The sequence below is a fragment of the Melospiza melodia genome, chromosome 1, assembly GCF_035770615.1.
Source record: "Melospiza melodia melodia isolate bMelMel2 chromosome 1, bMelMel2.pri, whole genome shotgun sequence".
Classification (NCBI taxonomy): domain Eukaryota; kingdom Metazoa; phylum Chordata; class Aves; order Passeriformes; family Passerellidae; genus Melospiza; species Melospiza melodia.
In genome coordinates this window covers 24428261-24450709 of record NC_086194.1, presented here as the reverse complement: position 1 = coordinate 24450709, position 22449 = coordinate 24428261, and the positions used below count along the sequence as shown (strand labels likewise).

The 22449-nt window shown below is 38.8% G+C and overlaps 1 protein-coding gene across 1 annotated transcript in view; it reads right to left on the bottom strand.

Moving 5' to 3' along the window:
• VPS50 (VPS50 subunit of EARP/GARPII complex) overlaps positions 1-21027 on the bottom strand; it is an 81866-nt gene extending 60839 nt beyond the window's left edge. Inside the window, exons 1-8 of the mRNA XM_063151418.1 lie at positions 20921-21027; positions 18534-18602; positions 10698-10820; positions 10009-10080; positions 5492-5545; positions 2363-2433; positions 1834-1951; positions 1713-1748 (exon numbers count right to left, since the gene is read on the bottom strand). Coding sequence (XP_063007488.1) covers positions 1713-1748; positions 1834-1951; positions 2363-2433; positions 5492-5545; positions 10009-10080; positions 10698-10820; positions 18534-18602; positions 20921-20953 — 576 coding nt within the window. The 5' untranslated portion in view covers positions 20954-21027. The remainder of the gene's footprint in view (positions 1-1712; positions 1749-1833; positions 1952-2362; positions 2434-5491; positions 5546-10008; positions 10081-10697; positions 10821-18533; positions 18603-20920) is intronic.
• Between the last annotated feature and the right edge of the window lie 1422 nt (positions 21028-22449).

The following is a 22449-nucleotide window of genomic DNA, read 5'->3' as shown; positions in this document are numbered from 1 at the left end:
AGGATTCTTGGAAGAAGAGAAACTCTCTTGAATAGCTAAGAGCTTCTGGTTTATGTCATAATTACATCTGTTATATTACATGCTTTAGAGAGCTCAAATGCAAAGCTGTTACTGGAATTTCAGTCATTGACTGAAGAGCAAAAACGCAAGGGTAATTTATATTCAGCTATTATCATAGAAGAAGTTCTGAAATGAAATTGGTTTTAACAGCAATATTCTAATGCAGATCCAATTTAACTAAAAAACACAAAAACCCCAAATACATAATCCATTAGATGAAAACAGAACAGCACACTGGTCTAAAGAGCATTATTAGCTCTTTATATCTCTCTCCACTGGAAACCTGGTACTTGTTCCAGCAAGTCTAACAGGGCTCAAATCAGAAACCCTGCTTGCATAAGATATATTACAAATATACGCCAGATGCAGCTCAGCTCTGTAAGCTACCATAAATTCATTCCAGGTCTTTTTTTAATTGGGAACCCTTTCAAAATTCTCTTCTCTGAGTGGCTACTAAGAGCTCTCATGCATATTCCAACCTACTAACTTCTAGGAGTACAGAAAATAAATGGGCAAATAGCTGGGATAACTTATTGGGAGCAGACACTGAGCACAGCTCTACAACTGCACAATGCCAAAACAGCAGTTCCAGCCCTTAAAAATCACTGACCAATTATGGTAATCAGACATTAGGGTCTGTGTGTGGATGCAACAACTACACCTCCTCAGGACAATTCCTGCCAGTGGGCAGGGAAGAGTTAATTTCCTGGGTAGCAAAATGCAGCACAGAAATTAAAAGCTAATCATTGTACAGGGCTTACTGAGCAGAAAGCATTTATGCCACCTGAAAACAAGTGCAGTTTTGCTTGGTGAAGAGTAAGAAAGTTTGCTGACACAAGATGACTTACTCAAGATAGAATTAAATTCATAGAATCTTGAAAGCTGAAACTATTAAGATTCAATTTCCAAATTTAATTACTGAAGACTGTCATCATGACATTCCATCCAGTATTAGCTGTAAATATTTGGCAAAATTGCACGTTGAAATTGTTACACTACAAGTACTATAGCTGTTAATAAAATCCTGAGGCTTTCTTTCATACAATTCATCACCTTAAGACAAGATCTTATTTTGCTCTGTGCAGCATCTACTGCATTTTTAGCCAGTGTACATAACAGCATCTGAATTTTCAGTGTCATGGCCTGCCTGTTGCAATCTTTTCTACAATTGAATTAAAAAGTCAATGCAATGAATAAGGACAAAAGGCTACTACATTTACAAATGAAATACTAAGCAGGGAGCCCATCTATAAATTTGTATAGTAATATATCAATAGAAATTCTTTACCCAGACCCAGATTATCAACAATCAGCTAAATCTCACCTTTTTTTTTGTTTTTCCCCAAATATCAGGATAAAGAAAATGGGTATAAGTTGAGAGCAGGGCTAAGTGAAGACCCCACAACATTTTTACTGAACTAACTCAAGCTTCAGTGCCCAGATATAAAGGCAGGAATGAGTTTTTGATAGAAAATACTCTCCCCTGGCAGCAGGGCTATCTAATTTGATATGAAGCTTTTCTCAATTGAAAAGAAGAACAAAAATATAATTTCATCCCATGCACACACCCTGTTTGCAAGACAAAAATTAAGATGACTGACAAATGTAGGCTTAGAACAGCTCCAAATTATACCAGTTTGGTAGGGACCTACCTCCAACATCTCACTCAAACGCACATCAGTTCTTTGCTAAAAAAAACCAAAAAAAATCCAGTCATTACTACACAGAAATTAAGAAACATATTTGTCACTGAACAAAAACAACTGTACATACCAGTGTTTTTATTGTTCTCAGAGATTTTAGCAGTCCAATAAGCAACTGTCGTTTCCTCTGATTTGCAAGGAGCCCCAAACTAGTTTGTGTGAACCCTTCCTTTGCTATATTCAGGTGTCTGCAAGGTAAAAATTAACATAATCTTCAACAATTAACAAAATAAAACTTACTTCTAATCAATTCTAAAAAGTCCAACAAAATATACGGTGGAAAATAGGATTATCAGCATTGTTAGGGGAACTCAGAAAATGAGATTGTACCAAGAGACAGCTAAGAAGGTACACCCTCCCTTCTGCACTTGTCTGTGGATCAGTGGTATATCTCCAAAGCTTTCTGTTTCAAAGAGAATTACCAATTGCAAAAGTGAGAGCTGCAAGAGTTTGCAACTGTTTCAGTATCTCTAACTATTACTGCTAATAGCATTGACCACATGAACAGGAAATATCATCAGCAAGCAAACTTCCTGCGTTTACAGATTTCCTGTAAACACTTCCCCAGTTTCAATCTCTGCAGTTCCTTAAGCAAATACCTTCTTCCATTTGTGCAAATAACCGCTGCCAGCTGAAGGCCACTCTGCAATGATGTAACACGTTCAAGCTCCTACAGAGAGACAACAGGTTAAAGAAATATACAAGTTAAACAAATATACAAGTTACACACCAGTGAAGACTACTGATTAATACATTCCTCTTGAGATGTTATAATGACTTTGTGGAGTTACTTCATATATTACTTGTTTCATCATTTTATATACACTAAGTACTGCAATGCAACATTAACATAAACTATACTTTGAAATACAATTCTCTTTTGAAGATAAAATAGTTGAAATCTGTTTTCATGGCAGTGAGACCCTCTACATTTATATATTGCATTTAGCCTAAGAATTTCTACATCATTAATGCATACAACAGAATGATCAAAGCTTCAAGGAAAGAAGCACGGGGCTTAATTTGCATTAATATGCCAGAGAGCAGCAAAACAAAAAACACAAATTATGTTTCACACAGCATTTTCTTTCTTAGAAGCACTTGTGTTCTACCAATTTAATAGATGTCACATCATAATGAATGTTAATTGTATCCTGTTGACTTTCAGCTGAAAACTCTTCAGCAGAGGTGACCTGAATTTAGCTTGATTTTGACTGAGTGAAGTGCCTAGAAATCTCAACTCCTTGAAAAAAATAAATGTTTTAATATAATGATTAGGATTGCTTTTGTTAGAACAGCTCTGCAGAAAAGTGCATTCTCTCCTCAGGCTACAGAAAAAGGTTTTTTTGTTTGTTTGAGGGTTTTTTGTTCTTTTGGGGTTGTTTTTTTTTTGGTGAGGTTTTTCTTATTTTTTAATTCTGCTCATCATTTCAAAATGTATCAAGTGTTTTCCATGAAAAGGGAGATTTTCACTTTGAAAACTCATCTAACTCTAATAATATGACAAGCAAAAATGAGTTCAAAGTTCAGTTCAGTTTTAGATCAGCTCCTGGTCAGTCTCCAAATTACAAAGCTGCATCTTCCACCACAACCTGCTCCTTTATGTTACCAGTGTTGCTTTTTTATAAATGACAGCCTAGTTGCTGATATGCAAAATATCTTAAGAAACCAAACTCGAAGATTACTTTCCTCAATATCTACCTCTACTTCTCTCTAAAAACATACTTTACAAATACCAGAGCTATTCAAAAAGCCATTGTTCCCTTGTTCAAGAGGAAACACATGCAATAAGGAGCTACTCCACTCCAGTCCTGCTTCTTTGCAAAGACTCTGTAAAATCTCTCCTTTGAACACAACTGGATGGAGAGAAATGGGGAGAGAGAGCAGCTTAAATATTTCCAAAGAGGGAGTCTTCTGCCCACCATTGAGGGCTGAATACAATTTTTCTCTTCTCAGAAACAGTCTTTCACCCACTGGTTGCTCCTGAAGCATGTCTTTCTTCCAAGCACAGAAAACTGTAAATCCTTTACCCTGCGTCTGTGGCATGTCTCTTGTGGCCACAGGAGTGCCTGTCAGACCAGTACTTCACACTAGACACGGGCTTCAGACCATGATACCCCTAAACTACACCTAGCACAGTGAAAATGTGTCCAGGACATGTGTTCAACTGCATTTTTGGTTCTTGTAATGAATTGTTACTGTCGTTTAGCACTGAACTGGAGCTGCCATTACAAGTTCACACAGTACAGCAGGACGTTCATTTCATGTATCAGTGGGAAAGTGAGACCCATAATGCCCACCAGAAATCTCCAAGAAATCTACTGACAAGAATAACTCTGTGCCCATAAGTAACACTGAAGGATTGTTGACTTAATCAGGCAGAAAAGCATTTAAGGAAAGTTTTTAAAAGATTTTTACTGGCACAATAGATTTTTAACTGTCCTTTTGGAATATCTGAAAGCACTTCTAGGTATGAAACAAGTTCACTAAGATGTCTGCAAAAGGAACATTAGCATTACACAGCAAAATTCAAGAACATTTGCTGCAGTTCCATTACGCAGTGAGAGGTTTTCAAAGTGAAGCTGCTGGATTCAGGAAAAGCAGTACTCACTCAAAACTATCAATTTCAAACCCACGTAACAGTGAAATAATACCAGAATGTATTTATACCACACAATTACCCTTTCTCCCCCTTCTACACTACCTTGTGAAGACTCAACCAGTAGCACTTACCAGCCTCCTTCTGCAATAGCCTCCCACCTCATCACCCCTTCAACTAAACCTGAAACAACTTGACTGTTACAGCCTTTTTCTTCCACCTGCTATTGCAGGAGATGACGCAAGCAATGGTCATTTCTCCCCCCCGCATTGTTCCTAAAACAGCAGCACTCCTTTCCCCAGGCAATGATGGCAGAACACAGATGGCAACTTCACTAAGGCTGGATGCACTGGCCATAAGAACAAGAGAACAAAAAGGATGTTGTGTCCTCTGGATAAGAGGAAAATGATTGCAGCTCCATCTACCACAGGTTAATAGCCAGGAAGCCATCTTTGCTCTTCCACATTCTCTCCAGCTTCTTGCCCAAAGAATTGCCATAATCACCAGTACAGCAATGGTGATGTAAGCTGCTGTACACAAACAGAAGTGTTCACCACAGAATCATTCTCAGGCTAACTTAATAAAAATCACCATTTTCACTTTGCAGAATTGTTTGAACATTACTCCCAGGCATATAGTGAGACTTTTAGGGATGGTTCTCTGCAGGAACAGGAGTTGAACCTGATGATCCTAGTGGGTCCCTTCTAACACAACATATTGTGACTCTGTGATTCTCAAAACTGCCTGAGATTAGTGGCAGATCTTAACAAAGACCACTACTGCTTTCTCTTATGGAATAAGATGTGACACCACTCCTAAACAAGGGCAATAAAGCAGCTCCTGCTCCAAGTCCATTACAGGTATTAGCCAAGCCAGTGAATTCCTGAATTCTGAATTCTTCAGAAGGTCTTGTAAAATGACCATATGACAAAACCTTTATCATCTTAAGGACTTTCAACTCAATACAACATTGGCTTTCACTATAGAGACAGTGCTTTAGCATACAAAAATAGCTGGTTACCAACCAGGCACTAGCACCCCTACTACAAATCACTATAACAACACAACTGCAGCATAATAGCAGCACAAAATTGAGCAGTTTATTCTTGAAAACTGTTAGTTGTCTTACCTCAACATATGCAGGCTGTTTTTCAAGGATTAAATCTGCAACTTTCTTAGATACCTGAAAAAGAACACTCCATGTGATACATAGCAATCTCAACTAAGCACGCCATGCCCATGCTAAAATTCTACAAGCTTATGATTCTCTACCATTAAGTTCTGCATTTTTCAAATTTATTAATAAATATTCCACAACAACATATAAAAAAATTGTAAAAATTATGATCAGCTTTCCTTAGAACCAAGATAAGAGAAACGTTCACAAGTCCATCTAGCAATTAGTGGACATTTTTAGACTACTCACTTAACTCTGCTTGTTAAGGAACAAGCTAAAAAAGCAAACAGAAATAATTTGGGGCACTGCAAGTGTTTACATTTTGCTCATGCTATTGCTAGAGCTCAAATTTAAGTCAATGATATACACACAATGGTGCACTGGCTTGGGCTGGGGTATTCAATTTTCTCCAAAGTACCTGGTATGGGGCTGTTCTGGACTTGGGCTGAAACCAGTTGTGGTAGCACAGAAGTGTTCCAGTTGAGCAGTGCCTGCAGAGAATCAAGGCCTTTTCTACTCCTCGAACCACCTCACCAGCAAGCGGGCTGGGGGTGCACAAACCTTTGAGAGGGGACAAAGCTGAGGCAGCTGACCCCAACTGACCCATGGGATATCCTACATGTACAGTGTCACAATCAGCATTTGCAGTTTGGGGAAAAGAAGGAAGGGAAGGATGCTCAATGCCACACAGGATAGAGCCCTGCTTTCCTGGAGAAGGCTGAACAGCTGTCTGCCCATGAAAAGCAGTAAATTAATTCCCTGTTTTGCTTCACTTGCTTTTGCTTTACCTATTTTTTAGCTATTTCTTCTGCATTATCTACCTTTATCTCAACCCATGAGCTTTTTCACTTTTACTCCTCCCATTCTCCCCCTGGAGAAGTGAGTGAGAGGCTGTGTGATACTTCATTGCCATCTAGAGCTAGACCACAACACATTTAACATAAGGACACCTACCTTTGAGACTGATACTGCATTAAAGTAAAACTATGTCAAAATGAATATGCATCCTCTACATATTACACCCTTCCTTTAGAACACAGAATATGTATATTTTAAAATTTTCTCCATTGATCTGAGTATAATTCTAAGTAAAATGCTCCTGAGAGCTGCTGTCTGCATTGAATTTAAAAACCAGGCATTGCTACCTTAATTGCTACCTCTCTTGTCCACAAACACTTCAAAAGAAATCCAACAGCAACAGTCTTATAAATGCCAGCTTGAGAATAGTGTATTTAGTTTTGGTTTTCATCAGGGACTAAAAATATTTAAAGAAATGGTTTCATACATGACAAAGAAAATATTGGTATTGCTCTATATTCTTTTGGGAGAATAATACTCTCAGAAATGGAAATAAAATAAAACTGGTGAATGACAGTCAGTACACAATGCACTACTGGCAAAGAGAAATAAAGATTTTTGTAAACCTGACTGCTTGACTGCTATGTTTGCCTAAACATAGCACAGATTTGAGCTCTTCAATCAACATTCCTGCAGCAATCTTATATTGGCTCCACCAGCTCAATTCCCATCCTCTGGAAGAGCACTTGCACATAAATGGTCTTTGAAGTATTCCAATGTCATCAGGGGGCAATGGACAAGGGGCATATACACAGCTATGCTTTCCTCCTTCCATATCAAAAGCAGGCCAGAACCACAGAGCAAATTTAAAACTGTTCAGTTGTTCTTAACATTTAGTTGTTCCATAACTAATAACTCCTTCCTCTGCAGGACAGCAGAAGAACCACTCCAGAGCAAGGTGGGGTCAGGATAGGATAATATCAAGCTGAATGCTACACAAGCCTACATGACCCTGGGGCTCTTAAGAAATTTTGTTCACTCCAGTCTATGCACTGTGAAATTTTCACCTTCTTTTTTCAACATATTCTTCATACTAGTCCTGTACCTGTAAAAAACTTTAGAACATGGATATACCTGCTAGTTATTCAATGCTCTAGTACTGTTAAGCAATGTTCAAGCAGTACACATGAATAAAAGATACATTTCTTCTCAGTTTTTACACTTTTTGTTTTGCAAGTCCTCAGTTACCCTTGACTAATAACAATCTCAACATTGACAAGCACCTGCCATAGGCACTTTTTTTTCTCTTCCAGTACTTAGTGGTACTAATTTTCTTTCTGAGGTTCCAAACTCTCAGATACTTTTTCAGATGAGCAATACTATCCCCAGTTATTTCATTTATTTCCAAACTGTCACACGCCTTTTGGCATCTTCCATACAATTGTGCTAAGTCTTGGAATCCTGAAATGCAGCTGCTAGCACTGAATGTGACCATGATTATCATGGTTTCCTGAAGGGACAAACAATTTTCTCGTTCTTAATCACATCAGTAAAAAAATATTTCATCTCCTGAAGAAAAAACAACATAGCTAAGTATATCAGACTGCTAATTAAAATGAAGTCTAGTAGACATACAGCTAAAACGCCCTTCTAATTCAAACTGCCTGTAACAAGACAATTACAAATTAAAGTTATTATGATATACACATTAGAAAATGTTTGAGCAAGTTGGGATCCTTTCAGTGGAATGGAAAACTATTGAGAAAACTACAGAAGTCTATAGTGACCCTAAAAACAACAGGATGACCAAGATCAGCTGTGCAAAATCATTAAGTCAGTGAAAATCAGACCTCTAGTACCTGTAATTCACACTCATATAAGTGCTTTGCATTAGAGAAATTCAGAGTTTGGTGTTATCTCCAAACTATTATTAAAAATTTCTCTGCCAGCTCTAGGTACAGACATTGAAGTGAAAAAGGCAGTATTTAGTTTTTTGCAAAAGCAGAGCCATTGTGTAATATGTCAACAGGCTTCTTGAATCCTCTATCTAATAATCTGTTCACCATTAAAATATTTTTAGAACTGACCTAACAACATACAACATTCTACAGTTTTGTCTTCCATGAAAGACATCAACATGTTTTATGGCAGGTAGGTCTAAAATGACCTATCACAAGGTAAATGGATCACAACTGAGACACAAGAAGCAAACATGCAACAGTCTCTCACACTCTACCTGAAAATATGACATAAGGACATGAAACACAATATATAAGACATTTTAGCACTTTGGCACATGCTTAAGGAGGAAATTCCTTCCTATACCAGAAAAACATTTTGACAAAATTAAGAAAGAAACAAGCAAGGACAAATCCTGACTGGGGGAAGTTGGTGAGGAAAGAACTGGGCACATGTTTCTTGTCAAAGGTTTTGGCCTTGAGATTTTTTACCTGTTTATATTCTAATATATATATATATTATATATATTCTGTAATATCTGGCCATATTTACTGGAAGCCTTGTGCTCAGTTCTCTCCCCTATTATTCATTAGCTGCATCCACTTTCCCATTCAAATGTTTTGGCAGCAGCCACGCCCTGAAACTACTCCCTCAACTGCAGCCAGTTCCAATCCTGCAAGCAAAAAATGGCCAAGACACTGATAATACATATCAGGATTATGCAGCATATCTCACTGAAGTTGTCTCAGTCTTGAGAGCACTTCCTTGCAAAACAAGGTCACCATCAGATGTCCTCTTAAAATTAAAAAAAACACCACCACCACACAAACAAACACACCAAAAAAATTACTACTTCTCACTCTCTTCCAACTTCTTTCCTTATAAATCTTGGTGAGAAATATGGAATATTCATTTCCTCAACTTCTCACTAATCTTTCACAAAACTTCATAGGTGAATTATGGGGAAAGCAGCTTAAGGCTTCTGCCTTTGCTTTATGTATTGTTAACACAGCAAGATTCTCCTATATATTTCATTTATTTGAAGACATGAATTAGGATTACTACTTCTATTTCATTTGCAGATATTCTCCAAATGCCACCATGTTATACAACTCAAAAGAGTAATGGAACAACAATTAATACATTAATAGAAAATTCTAAAGTCTGCAACATAACAAGCACCTTTCAAACGCTGCAACTCCAATTTTGCCTCATACCTCATACTTACTATTCATTAATTTCATTTGGTTTATTACATAATAACTCTCTATCAGTGTTCACTAAATACTTTTGTGAACAATTAATATATTGGCAAATGAAAAGTAAGACAAAATAACATCTTCAAGGAGAGAGTTTTTAAAACATTTTAAGTCTTACATTGCCAGAAATCCCTCTAAGAGATACTACTCCACTATTCAGCACTGTGTTGAACATTACAAGATAAACATTCAAAAAGTCAAGTTTCTAAAGAAATAGTTAGCACATTTGCTCTTTGTTACAATACTTAACACTAAGATTTACTTCCATGATTTCATATGATTGTATGATTTAGTGATGATTTTCCACTATAAAGGCACACAACATGATGTTAAAAGAAATACTTAGTATCTAATATGTTAAGAAATCAATTTTTTTTTCAGTTACACTTCTTGCTAGACTTACAGACAAGACAACAAATTGTGTAATGGTACAGAGGAAAAAACTTCACTTACAGCAGCTTGCTGTTGTTTTAGTTTGTCTCTGTACTCTTCCAGTTCTTGAAGACTAAGTACTGGAGGAAGCCTCTGCATTTAAATAATAAATTAAAATCAGTAAGAAATTAAAAGTTTTTAACTCACACTCAGCATTAGCTAGTCAATCAGTTTCATTAAAGAAACATTCTTGTGGCTTCTGTAATCTAATTTGCAGAATTCATCCATTGTTTTAAATGATGGATACTGAAATCAATTAGTGTTAAAATATACAACATATATATATATACAACATATGATCATAATTGCCTCATGTAGTATTATAATTACCTCAAAGTTACTTCACATTACGTCACATATGTATGCACACAACCACCCAATCACAGAAAATGGCTCTCTCAGTTTGGTAAAAAAATACACAAAATATAGAACAGATTTGTTTCCTCCACTATCTTGACTTTTTCAGTTCAGTTTAAATTACAAAATGCCTGTAAGCATATTCTACTACATTAAAAGAAGGGACTATATATTATATATATGCACCAATACTCTATGCTAGAAGCTGCACACAACTGCAAGATAACTTAGGGGAGTTCAGTGTTGTATTCATACAAGATCTAAGAAACAAAAAAAAGCTAATTGAAACAAGCATACTTTTGGTCTTCATTTTTTGTTATGTTACCATTTTTTCTTTCAAGATGACAGCTTACCTCTAACTCATACTTCACTATATCAAAGGAGTCATTGGAAAAATAAACTTCTTCAATGCTGTTAATTATTTCCTGTTGTGCCTGAGGATCAGGTGGTTCTTCATGTAGTTCTCTGAGCTCCTCCTGCACAAAACAAAACAGAATTTCCATCATGTAATAACACATCCTAGGAAGAACGACCTTTTAACAAAACTAACCTCTTCCAAAAGCAACTTCCAACATTAACACAAGAAGCAATGGCAAAATACAGAAAGTACAGTACACTGTGGCTTGCATTAGGGAGAGCAAGACATTTAAAACTTCTCAAAAAACAGTGTAGGCTTCAACGTTGCAGCCACTTAAACACTTCTTCGTTGATTTATGGCACCAACTGCATGTTGAGTCCAGTTTTTTCCTCCTCACCTTTAGAAATTCTCATAATAAACTAAAAATAAACTGGCAAACTATTTCTCCAGAAGGAGAAAAAAAAATTACACAAAACCAAAACAAATAAAACCTGAATTTTTTAAAACAGAAGAACTCTCTTTGTAAATGACAGGTAGACAGTGTCATTTCAAATGCAAAACTTTTCAGTTCAGCCCACACATTCACTGAAATAAAAGATATGCCATTAAACACTTGATTTCTACAGGTAAAACCAGAACAGATCTGCCTTCTTTGCACAAGATTAACAGCTCTCAGATTTTAGCACAGTGGTCTAAGCAGAGATGTGCTGTCAGCCTTCTGAAAGCCAATATTGCAGAAATAAGCATGCCCCTCCTTGCTGTCACGATCTCCTCTGGAAGGCCTCCCCAACAACCCAGATGCTTCCAGTGGCTGAAGCAAAGCAAGGACTCAGCCTGACCCTCCTCTTCCTCTGCTGCACTGGACATTACAACTAACACTGGCCCTCTCCTGGACATCGTTCACACAAAAAGAATGAAAAATCCTTTATCAGAGCCTCAAAAGGGAGAAGTGCTAGAATATTCTTTCATCAAAAGTAAAGTTAAAATGGATAAAACTGCTTGATAATGAAACTAAACTCTGGTGAAGCAATGTAACAGACTGAAGGGTCCCATAATTGCCCTGAGCCTCCCAGCAATGCTGAGCTGTTCCTGTGGGGCAAGGTGCTGGTATTTTCATCACAAAGAGTTCAAAGGTTTATTTCACCAGTGTGGCATCCAATTTTAGATTAAATGACTGAACAGCCACTCATTTGCTTATTTTGCATGTCAGCTGAGGTAAGGTCAATGTGCAGACGTTCGGAGACAAAGTGACCCTTACAGCACACAGCAAGGCACTGCTTCTCTACGCACTAAGAGACAGCCAAGGGCTCACAAGTGAGCGGTTTGGAAGAGCATCAGAGGAACCACCGCTGAAATACTTCTCACAAGAAAAAAAGAGGAAGGGAAAGAAGGGGAAAGAGGAAGGGGAAAGAGGGAAAAGAAGGAAAAGGTGGGGCGGTGGAGAAATAAAAAGCAACGACTCAGACACAGAGAAAAACGGGTTCCAAGTGTATCTCGCGTCCCCGAGAGGCCGCCTGCGAGGCCGAGGGAGGCCCCAGTGCTGCCGCCGGCGGTGCTCGGGCGCCCCCGCCGGGCCGCGGGCCAGGCCGCAGCCAGGAGGCTCCGAGCCGTGATGGGGCCGCGGGGAACGGGAGCAAAAACACCGAGGAGGCAGCGGGGAGCCGGAGAAGAGCTGTCCAGCAGCCACCTTCTCCCGCCCAGGCGCCTCCGGTCTCCCCCTGAAACGCTTGATGCAGTCACTGCCACCAAAGCAGGTGCACGCAGCAACCCACAGCCAGCCAATAAAGGACATGGACTGCACCGACACACCGAGAGAAACAAGGAAATAATATCGTTATATAGCTGTAATGGTAGCTCCATAATGTACACCTCACTGTAAATCAGTTTCACATCTTACAGTACTTTGAGTTTTAGTTATACGAAACTAAAATTAAAAATTATCCAAGACAGGCAACAGGGTTCACTTGTGAAAAGTACATATTATATGGCTCTACGCAGATATTTACTCTATGTATTTTGTTGTATCGATTAGTAGTGTCGTATTAATATTTTAATAATATGATAAATGTAGTCTTGTAGTTAAAAGGTAACTTTTATAGTTAAAATAGGAACTACGTAAGTGGGATATTTTTTTAAGAAAGGAATGAGGTACTCGCACCAGATAGCAGCCACAGGACACCTAAATCTCTCAGAAAAAAGGAATTTGTTGTTCTCTTATCAGAAGAAACTGACTTCCTCCTGCCTGGCTAAGGATGGAAGGCGCCTTAGGATTAGAAGGAAGAAGCTGACGATGACCAGACCGAATCCTTTTTTGAATGGAATTTATGCATCATGTATGAGATGTATGAATATTCAACAGGCTATTAGTTTTAAGGGTTAATCCTTTGTTAAAGTGTCCTTTTTCGGGCTTATGCTGCCCAGAAAAAGGTACCCGGACATCTGTAATTATTTGTTTCTATTGTCTCATATTGTCCTAATTCAAACTGTCCAAATTATTATTACTCTAACTGTATTACTATTTTTAAAACCAATTTATTACTATTAAACTTTTAAATAACTTTTAAAAACAAGTGATTGGCGTTTTTCACACACTGAACCACTGCAAATGGAATAACTGAATTTATCATCTAATCTTTACCTACAAGTTCCTGTGTGGCTGTTTCCTAAAAGAAAAAAAAAAGATGAAAAACTAATCAAAGAAGAAATGCTTAGGATCATTTGAAATTCTGGCTAGTGATACCTTGTCATGCTGGTGAAAAAGTATCTCAATACCATAGGTCAGTGGTGATTCACATTTGCTAAAGATATATTAAGCAAGCTATTATGGACACATATTCTGGATTTGATGTTGGAGTGCCTAGGAAAATTGCTAAGAAACCATTTTATTCTGTCACAGAAAGATCACTCATCTGAGTGTTTCTTGCCAAAACACTACTCAGGAAAATATTTATTAGATGACAAGGTTTTTCTTTACCTTGTTCATTTTTTTCTAGAAAAGCAGTCTAGTTATAACTTTCCATGATAAACTTTAGCTCCCCCATAAATTACATTATCTGACACCAGACTTTCTGCCATGATAACCTGCAGCTTTCAGCACATCACGCTCCAGTAGTTTGAAATAAGGCAAATTTATTCACTCACCACTGAAGGAGGTAACTCTCCCTAGCTAAAGTTTATTTGTTGATATTCTATTTTCCTCATCCTTTCAATCACATACACAAAAACAATTTTACTATGTAGAAATAAGCCCACAGTTTCAGGGGTCTTGGCAAAGGCCCAGTTTAGCTCTGTGGATTTGGTACTCACACACTTAGTAGAAGAAAAGAGAGAAGCTCTATTAAATCCCTCAAAGTATTTTTCCACCCCAAAACTCGTCTAGCTATTGCCCTATAAGTATCTTCCTTAAAAAGAAAAAAAGTCAGCAGTTAACATCTTACATTTAACATCTTACATTTTATGTTAATTCAGCAATTCCGAGTGCTATTCTGAACAGAAAAGCCAGTCAAAAATTGTGACAGCAGGAATCTCATGATAATACCCTTGCAGAAAACTTTGCCATTGCTAAACAGAATTAATAGATACACAGGAGGTCAGGAAAAGCAGCAGCAGGGTGGACACCACAATATGCACTTCAATCCACCTGTCCAGGCTAACATATGCATTCAGCAGTAGGAACTCTTCAATCAATAATGGGCCAACACAGCCTGGTAAGATACTGTTTCACAGGCTACTCATTTTTCCAAAGTTTTATTCAGCGAGAGGCCTCACCTCCTACCTAAAACTCGTGTGACTTGTGGTGCCAACTGCATCTTTTTTTCCCCAGTACTTTGGGATCATACTTTCACAGAAAAACAATTTATCCTGTCAGGTTACCACTAGTGCAACCTTCAGCAGCAGGCCTCTCTCATTATGTCACCTAAATAGATCAGTGAAAGACAGCAGCTGGGAAGGAAAAGAAAGAAGGAAAAAGAAGTCTGACAGCTTTGCGTGCTCAAAGAAGCCATTGCTAAATAAAACACAGTGCTTTCTCACATCATTTTGTGTTCCTGTTCTACGGAAATAGGAGTTTACAGTCTAGAAGCCTGTGGCAATTCCTTGAAATGTATTTCAGAAGAGTCATCTCATTGCAAACTCATCTGAAATGCAGTTCAGCAAGTTTTAGATGTCTACCCAGCCATTTCCCAGTGCATCACACTCTCCTTGTATGCTATGTTGCCTGTAGCAGCAAAACCAATATTTCCCTGCTGAATGAAGCATTACTTGTAAGGAGTAGAAGCAAACACTCTCTGCACTCCAGTCACTATCGCCTAAAAGACTAGGAAGTGAAGACATTGAAAAAAGTTAACTGATACTACCTAGAGAAAAAAAATTCTAAACAGTTTCTAATCTAGTTAAAAGATGAAGCTCAGCAACAGCCTATGCACACTTATCTGGAGGTTACCAGGGGCCAAGTCTGCCCTATACTGATTTGGACACAGCCTCCCTTTCTGTTATGAACCAAAAACACACAAATGAATATGCTGCTGATTTATATCCCTCCATTCTGAGCATGAATAACACCTCTGCTAAAATCCAATCCTAAATCCAAGGATAAGGGCTGTGCTCAACAGATTCAATCAGTAGCTATGCTGCAACAATACACCACTGTGAAATAAAAGTAATAAAGCATCTACATATGTATCTGTATACACACATGCAAACACAATCTTTGAATTCTATCTATATACAAAGATATATTTAGAGATTATATCTGTCTTATAATCACAGAATCCACTGAGTTTGAAGGGACCCACAAGGATCATCACGTCCAGCTCCTGGCTGTGCACAGGACCATCCCCAAAAGTCACTCCATGTGCCTGAGGGCACTGTCCAAATGCTTCTTGAACTCTGGCAGGCTTGGTGCTGTGACCACTTCTCTGGAGAGCTGTTCCAGTGCTCAACCACCCTTGGGTGAAGAACCTTCATCTAGAATCTAATCTAATGTATATATATTATATTATAACAGTATATATTCAATATAACAATATACATAACCATATATATAAAACAATCTAATATTTCTCTATATGTTTTATATAACAATTAATGTCTATAATATCATAAAATACAATGCATAACTATATCAATAAACTTACTTTGCTCTTCCTCCCTGCCCCTCCCTCCCCCAGCCAGGGAAGGCAGTACCACAGAGAAGTTTGTGGTATTCCCTGTCTTTCACAGAAAATGCTCAGAACCTCCTTTTGATCTTCCCTTATTCAATATGTGTAGAGAGTACCTACTAAAAAGCTCACACTCTACCAAAACAAACATTATACTTTGAAAACAACTCTCTTAATGGAGAGAACAACAAAGTTGGATATGTTCTATCCATAGAACACATATTAGCCACACTGCTACTTAATGCACTCCGGAAAAGCACTCAGCTACTGCTTGGAAAATAGAAAGCCACATTCCTTTATCTATAGGAAAAACATTTTTTAAATAGTCTCACTGTTATTTACCATTATATATTGCATATGAGCTGATTATCATCAAAATAAACATAACCTAATTGAAAGTCAATTCACCATTAATCCAACACACTTGAATTCAAGCATGCAAAATATCTACCTCAACCTTTTGTGACAGAATCTGCTAACAAAACTGTTATCAGCTTGGGAAACAACAATAACAGAATGGTTCAAAAAGAATTAGTTTCCCTGGGTAATCAGGGTATGCCAATGAAGTAAGGTATTTCAGTCAAAATAGATGCTATGTCCTTCTACAAACAACTTTCTCTTCTAGATATCATAGAATCATCAAAGAATCATCAGAGAATGATGGAAGGGATCTTGAAGATTACCTAGTTCCAGTCATGGACACCTTTCACTAGACCAGGTTGCTCAGAGCTCCATCCTAGCTGTCCTTGAACACTGCCAGGGATGGGGCATCAACAGCTTCTCTGGGCAAATTGTCATATCCAGCCTTGCAGTTCAGATTTGGCTTCTCTACTTTATGAGACTCAAACTATTATACACTTACTGAGGTACTTCCCTATGTGAGTGAGCTGGCTGCATAAGACTGTATTAACAAGTTAAGCAAGTTTGCTGGTTATTTGCCTTCATATGATAAAAATTGAACTTTTTCAAAATAGTTGCAGAAATTACTGGAGTACCAGTTAAAGTGAGTGAATACACTCATATACTCACTAAAATGTCCAAATGCCTAACAATTTCATTGCCTGAAAATAAAAATTGAGTACAGTCATCACTTCATCATGCTGGCCACAGTCAGCAAACAGTCAGCAAATCAACAACTTTCAGATATCAAGACCCAAAAGAATTTTGCTCTCAGGGGATGGAATGTCAGCAGATTCTTCTTCCTGTCCTCCCTATTTCCCATTTGACCTCCAAACTAGTGTGATAGTTCCTCATCTCAAAAACCATGGGTTTGTACCTAGGGTTGTCTAACCAATGGCTTGTCCTTTCACCAGTAATTCATACTGGCCCTAATTAATGCTGACCCTGCAGCCTTTTCTTCTGTATACTTCTGTATAGCTTTAATGCAGCTTTTGAAGTTTTCAGTAACGTTTGCCCTAAATCAGTCTGCAGATACCAACTTGAATGTGGAAGTGTGATGATGAAAGTGCAGCACCGTAACGATTCTGTCATCAAAACAGCTTGAGACTTTAATGATTCAAGAGTTAAATAGAAACAGTTATTGCTATACAGTGTAGACTTATCAGACATATAAGATCAAACCATTACAGAATGGAAATCCAGCCAAGACACCCTACATCTGCTTTTACCTGGAGAGCCAACTTGGCAAAAAACTGGCTGCTCAGGGAGTGGCAGGAATCTGCAATTGTGAAATTTAAGCGATGGAGATGTGACAGGTTTTTCAACATTGCTGCAACTGAATACTTTTGCTCTTTGATATCAATATATTGGCCACTGTTTCACAAAGTATAATGTACCAATTCAGAGACTCTTACCTGATTTTTGAAATATACAGCAATGCTAATTCTCTGACCTGCCTCAGCACAGGCAACATATTACAGAGTAATAAGACAAAGAAACACAAGGGGTCTTTCAGTTTGATTTTTTAACTATTGTAAAATAGGTCGTCTAAATTCAAGTCAGTAATTTAAGTATCTTAAAGGCAACGACCAAATTCACAGACAATAATAGACAACAATCACAGAAGTCTTGTGAATCCTCCCCTCAGATCAACAGGGAATAAGCAACACCCAATTATTGTGACAATTGTACCCTCACACACAGATTACTCAGCATGACTTGTGAGATGACAGTGAGGTGGCTTCATTTAAATAGTGAGACCTAAAAAATTAGCAAAAACTACTGCTATTATACAGATCTAACTTTTAAAGTAGAACATGAAGTTAATTAGACATGCTGAAGATTAAAACTATGAAATTACAAATTATACTTAGAGCACCAAAATCATTAAGAAACTTAATGTTCAGACTAGTACTATACAGGCCATCCACACAGCATCTACTTTCCAAAGTAAAACTCAAAAAGGCATTTTTCTTTTTTCTTCTTTTTTTTTTTTTTTTAATTCACTCCAGCAAGAAACCCAAATAATATTAAGATCTGCATCCAGTGATAACTGAAAAGTTTCAAGAAAAAATTTTCATACAAATCCATTTGGAGTTGTCTCACAGCTCTTTCTTTCATTAAAACACTCTAAAAGATTTTCAGCAAGAAATAAAACTGAAAAAAGAACAACAGTAAACCTGGTATTAAGGAAAAAAAGAAGACATAACTGTCATTTAACCGTAAAATGAAAAACTACAAGGGAGTGGGAGGGGAGGGATGCTGTATCATACCTTTGTAGGAATCCGTAAGTTTTCAATAGGACTGAGGTCATTAACACTCTCCTGAGGACTTCTTAGACCCTTTAAAATAATTTTAATAATCAGTTCAGTTTGATTCCTTTATGCATCTTGCAATCAAGTCTTACCTGATTTTGAATAGGTATCTACATGTCCCTTAACAAATACTCTGACATGCAGCTGGAAGGCTAAGACCTCATTCTAGCAACATTTCAGCAAGACCATCGGTATATAAATTATGTTCCACAAACATCTAAGCATTTCCAGTTTTATGCTGCAATATGTACCTTTTCAGTACAGTTCACTAATATTTTCTTTATCAAACTCACTCACATCCTCCTGTCAATGTCCAGATGTTATCTTAAATTTTAGAATGAGCATGTGTCCAAAAAACATAGCATACTTTGTATCACTAACTTTATGATTTAATGGAATCAAATAGCGGAATTCAAGTTAGGTGCCAGCTACTCTATTCCAAGATTATTTCTGCTTTATGGCATATTTTTCTACTTACCATATTCCACTACTAGGACTGGCTTTCCCTATGTGTAACTGAACTGAAAAGGTTGCATAATCCACACTAGCTGCTTTATATAATTATTACTCCTTAAAACACATATAGCCACATAAATAGCATGTATGTTTGTTGAATATCAAACATATTCACAATTTTCATAGAAAGGTTTGGGTTAGAAGGAAACTAAAGATCATGCAGTTCCAAGGGACACCTTCCACTACATCAGGTTGCTCAGGGCCCCATCCAACCTGGCCTTGAACACTTCCAGGGATGGGGCACCCACTTCTCCTGACAACCTGAAACAGCATCTCACCATTTCAAGCAGCAATACCACAGAACAGGCTGCTTAGTATATTTTCTGCCAGCTCCCTAGGCAGAGGCAGAAATGAATCTACACACTCAAGTTTCAGATATGGTTCTGACTCCAGCTTCCCTTGAGACTTCAGTGTGTTCCTGTGAGTCAAAAGTTTCAGGCAGACTTTCTTCCTTCTCTTGTGATCAATGTTAACAGTATTTTTTCCAAGCCCCTTTCTGGTCCTGGGTACCCATATTTCTAAAAGGACCTACTATATCAGTTTATGGTGAGAAAGTTTGTATTTATTCTTTGAAACTGACAAAGCGTTGTACATAATTTCAGTGCTAACTACTACATTTTACAACTGTTTCATCCTCCCAAGATGCAGAACCTCTCCATTTTGGTTTTGATTCTCAGATTTTGTCACACATCACTTCAAAACATCCTCCCTCTGCAGTTGCCACCATCAAAGATGACTCACCTCTACGCATCAGAAATTCAAAGCAAGAAATAAGCAAAGCAACTGCTGCATTTCTCATACTTCACACAAAATCTTCCCCAAGTCCTCTCAAAAATATGCAGTTCTAGTGACTCACCTCCAGAAGAAATAAAATGTTTCACTTATCAAATGGTAAATGGAACCTAATCCTTTCAAATGACTGAAAATTGCCTAAGTTGTTATCATTTGCAGAAAATATCATCTCCACACTGGGCAGGCTTCCCAGCACTCCTCCCAATCAAGCTGAAAACGAACCCTGTAACCCTCTACTGAAGCAGAACAGAACACTATTCTGGCAATTCCACTTTCACACAAGTATTCATTTTTGAGCCCTGCCTCCTGCATAAGGATCACAACTCCGAGGGCATAGTTCAAGGGGAAAAAAAGCTTCTGACTTTCCCATGATTTTCTATAACTATCTAGAATATCTGATGTGGGTGACACAAGTGATTTTTTTTTTAAGTTCTCCAATAAGACACAAATAAAGAGGCTTCTTTTCAGGGATATCTTATATATGGGAATAACTAGAATGTTCTGCTGATACACTTCTCAATCTTAAAAATACTGGTCCAAAAGTAGGCTTAGATCTACATAATCCTGGAGACAATCGGTACAAGTAGCAGACAGCAGTGAGGTGACAGACACACTCCGAGTGCTCTGGCACACACTCACTGTGTGCCCACCAAAATCTGTCCCTGGCACCTTCTCAGCCTCGCCTCCCTTTGGACCAAAAGCATTTGCTGCCAGACAAAGCCATGTTACAGAACCACAGCCCAGCGCTCAGAATTATATGTCAAAAAAGCAAACTGACACGGGCCCGCCCTGTCATCTTCAACAACGATGTCTCTGTTGTGACAAGAGCTACGCTGTGGCACCTGAGCACGCTTCCATTTCTCGGAGCAGAGAAACAAGGCGGATGCGTGAGCAGCAGGAGCCCGCACGCCCCGAGCCCTCCCCGGCAGGGCAGAGGGCGATGCCCGCGCACCGGCGGCTCTCCGGAGTGCCCGGGCAGGCACGGCGGCCCCGAGGAGAGCCCGATACCCCGCCGCCCCGCGAGAAGAGCCGCTCACCTGGCGGGTCATCAGCGACTTGATCTTCTGCATGATGGCCCCGCCGCCGCCCCGACTGCGCTCAGCGGCCGGGCAAGGCGCCGGGGCACGGCGCAGCCATGTTGGGCGCCACCTGACCGCGCCCGCCCGCGGCTCCCTGGGAGCGGTAGTTCCCGAGCGGCCGCCACGACTACAAGTCCCGGCAGCGCGGGCGGCAGGGCGGGCGCTGGAGCTGCGGTGTTTGGGTATTGGGGCTCGGGTGTGTACATTCGGACGTGCTTAGCTCGGGAGATTAAACGCGGTTCTGTGTGTAGGGACAAGCTACAGCGTACAAATAGGCGAGAATTTCCGGCCTGTCTCGGGTTCTTTCGGGCGTTATGCACAGACCGTGTCTGGCCTGATCACGGGTGATGGATGGAGTTTTGCGTGGGCAAAAGAAGCTTGTGTCGCTCTTATTTAGTTGTATTGATAGTAACTTCAAAAAAAAAAAAACCACACACACCAAAACCCACTAGATAGCCTTTTAAATCTTATTTATATCAGCACAAGAGAAGAAAGAATTTATCCTACAGTCTTTGCTTAAGTGGAGGCAGCATTCGAGGGTGAGGCCACCTGCGCATGGGCTGTGGCATGGTTGTGCCTGCAGGAAAAGGAGTTTTTTCCTTCTCCAGGGCACGTAGGTCAGCTCCGTGTGTTTCCCGATCCTGCTGTTGCCCAGCGCCGCAGCTGCTGCTGGCTTGGTGCAGGGTAGGGCAGTCAGAGCAGGTGCCTTCGAAACCTCACACTGGCACAGGGAGGGTCGGGAGCCATGGGCCGTCCCTGCTTCCTTTGGCAGGAGCTCATTGCTTCTGGCTGCCATTGGGAATATCGTGTGATTGTTTCGTGGAAAACCTCTAACAAGTTTAGCATGTAACAAAGTTACTTCTCATTAATAAAATAACTAAAATTTGCAGATTGTTGGTGCTGCAAATAGTGTTGCTTTAATTTAGTTGCTTCTATTCAAAAGGAGGGAGGTTTGATTTGTATTAAGTCTAAATGCCATTTAACAACTCGCGCAAGCTGCTGAAAATAAAATCCATTTTCCACATGCAGGACATTTGTGTGAGTTTGTGTAAAAACTTGCAGTATATTAATAACATCAACAATATATTCAAATGTTGGAAATTACAGGACGCAATTGAAAAACATAACTGTGCTTATCTGTTCCTTTTTTATCTTTTTTTTTTTCTTTTCTTTTGCCCATATGGGACATTTAAAGTGCCAACACAAGTTTTATTCCAGTACTAAACATCCCATTATTTCAGTTAGAACTTAGTTGGAATCTATGACCAGTATTTTGTTACATGGTGAAATCAAGTTGATAATAATTTCTAACCTAGGTTTTATAAAAGGTTGCAATTTGATATATCAAGGCTACAGTTAGGTGAATTAAGCAGCTTCCAAACAAGAACATTCAGGTGGGCAGGAAAATTGAACGCTTTTGGGAATACGTGAAGTACCCTCTTCATCTCCTGACACATGTCAGGTGGTGATAATATTTCTGGTAGGAT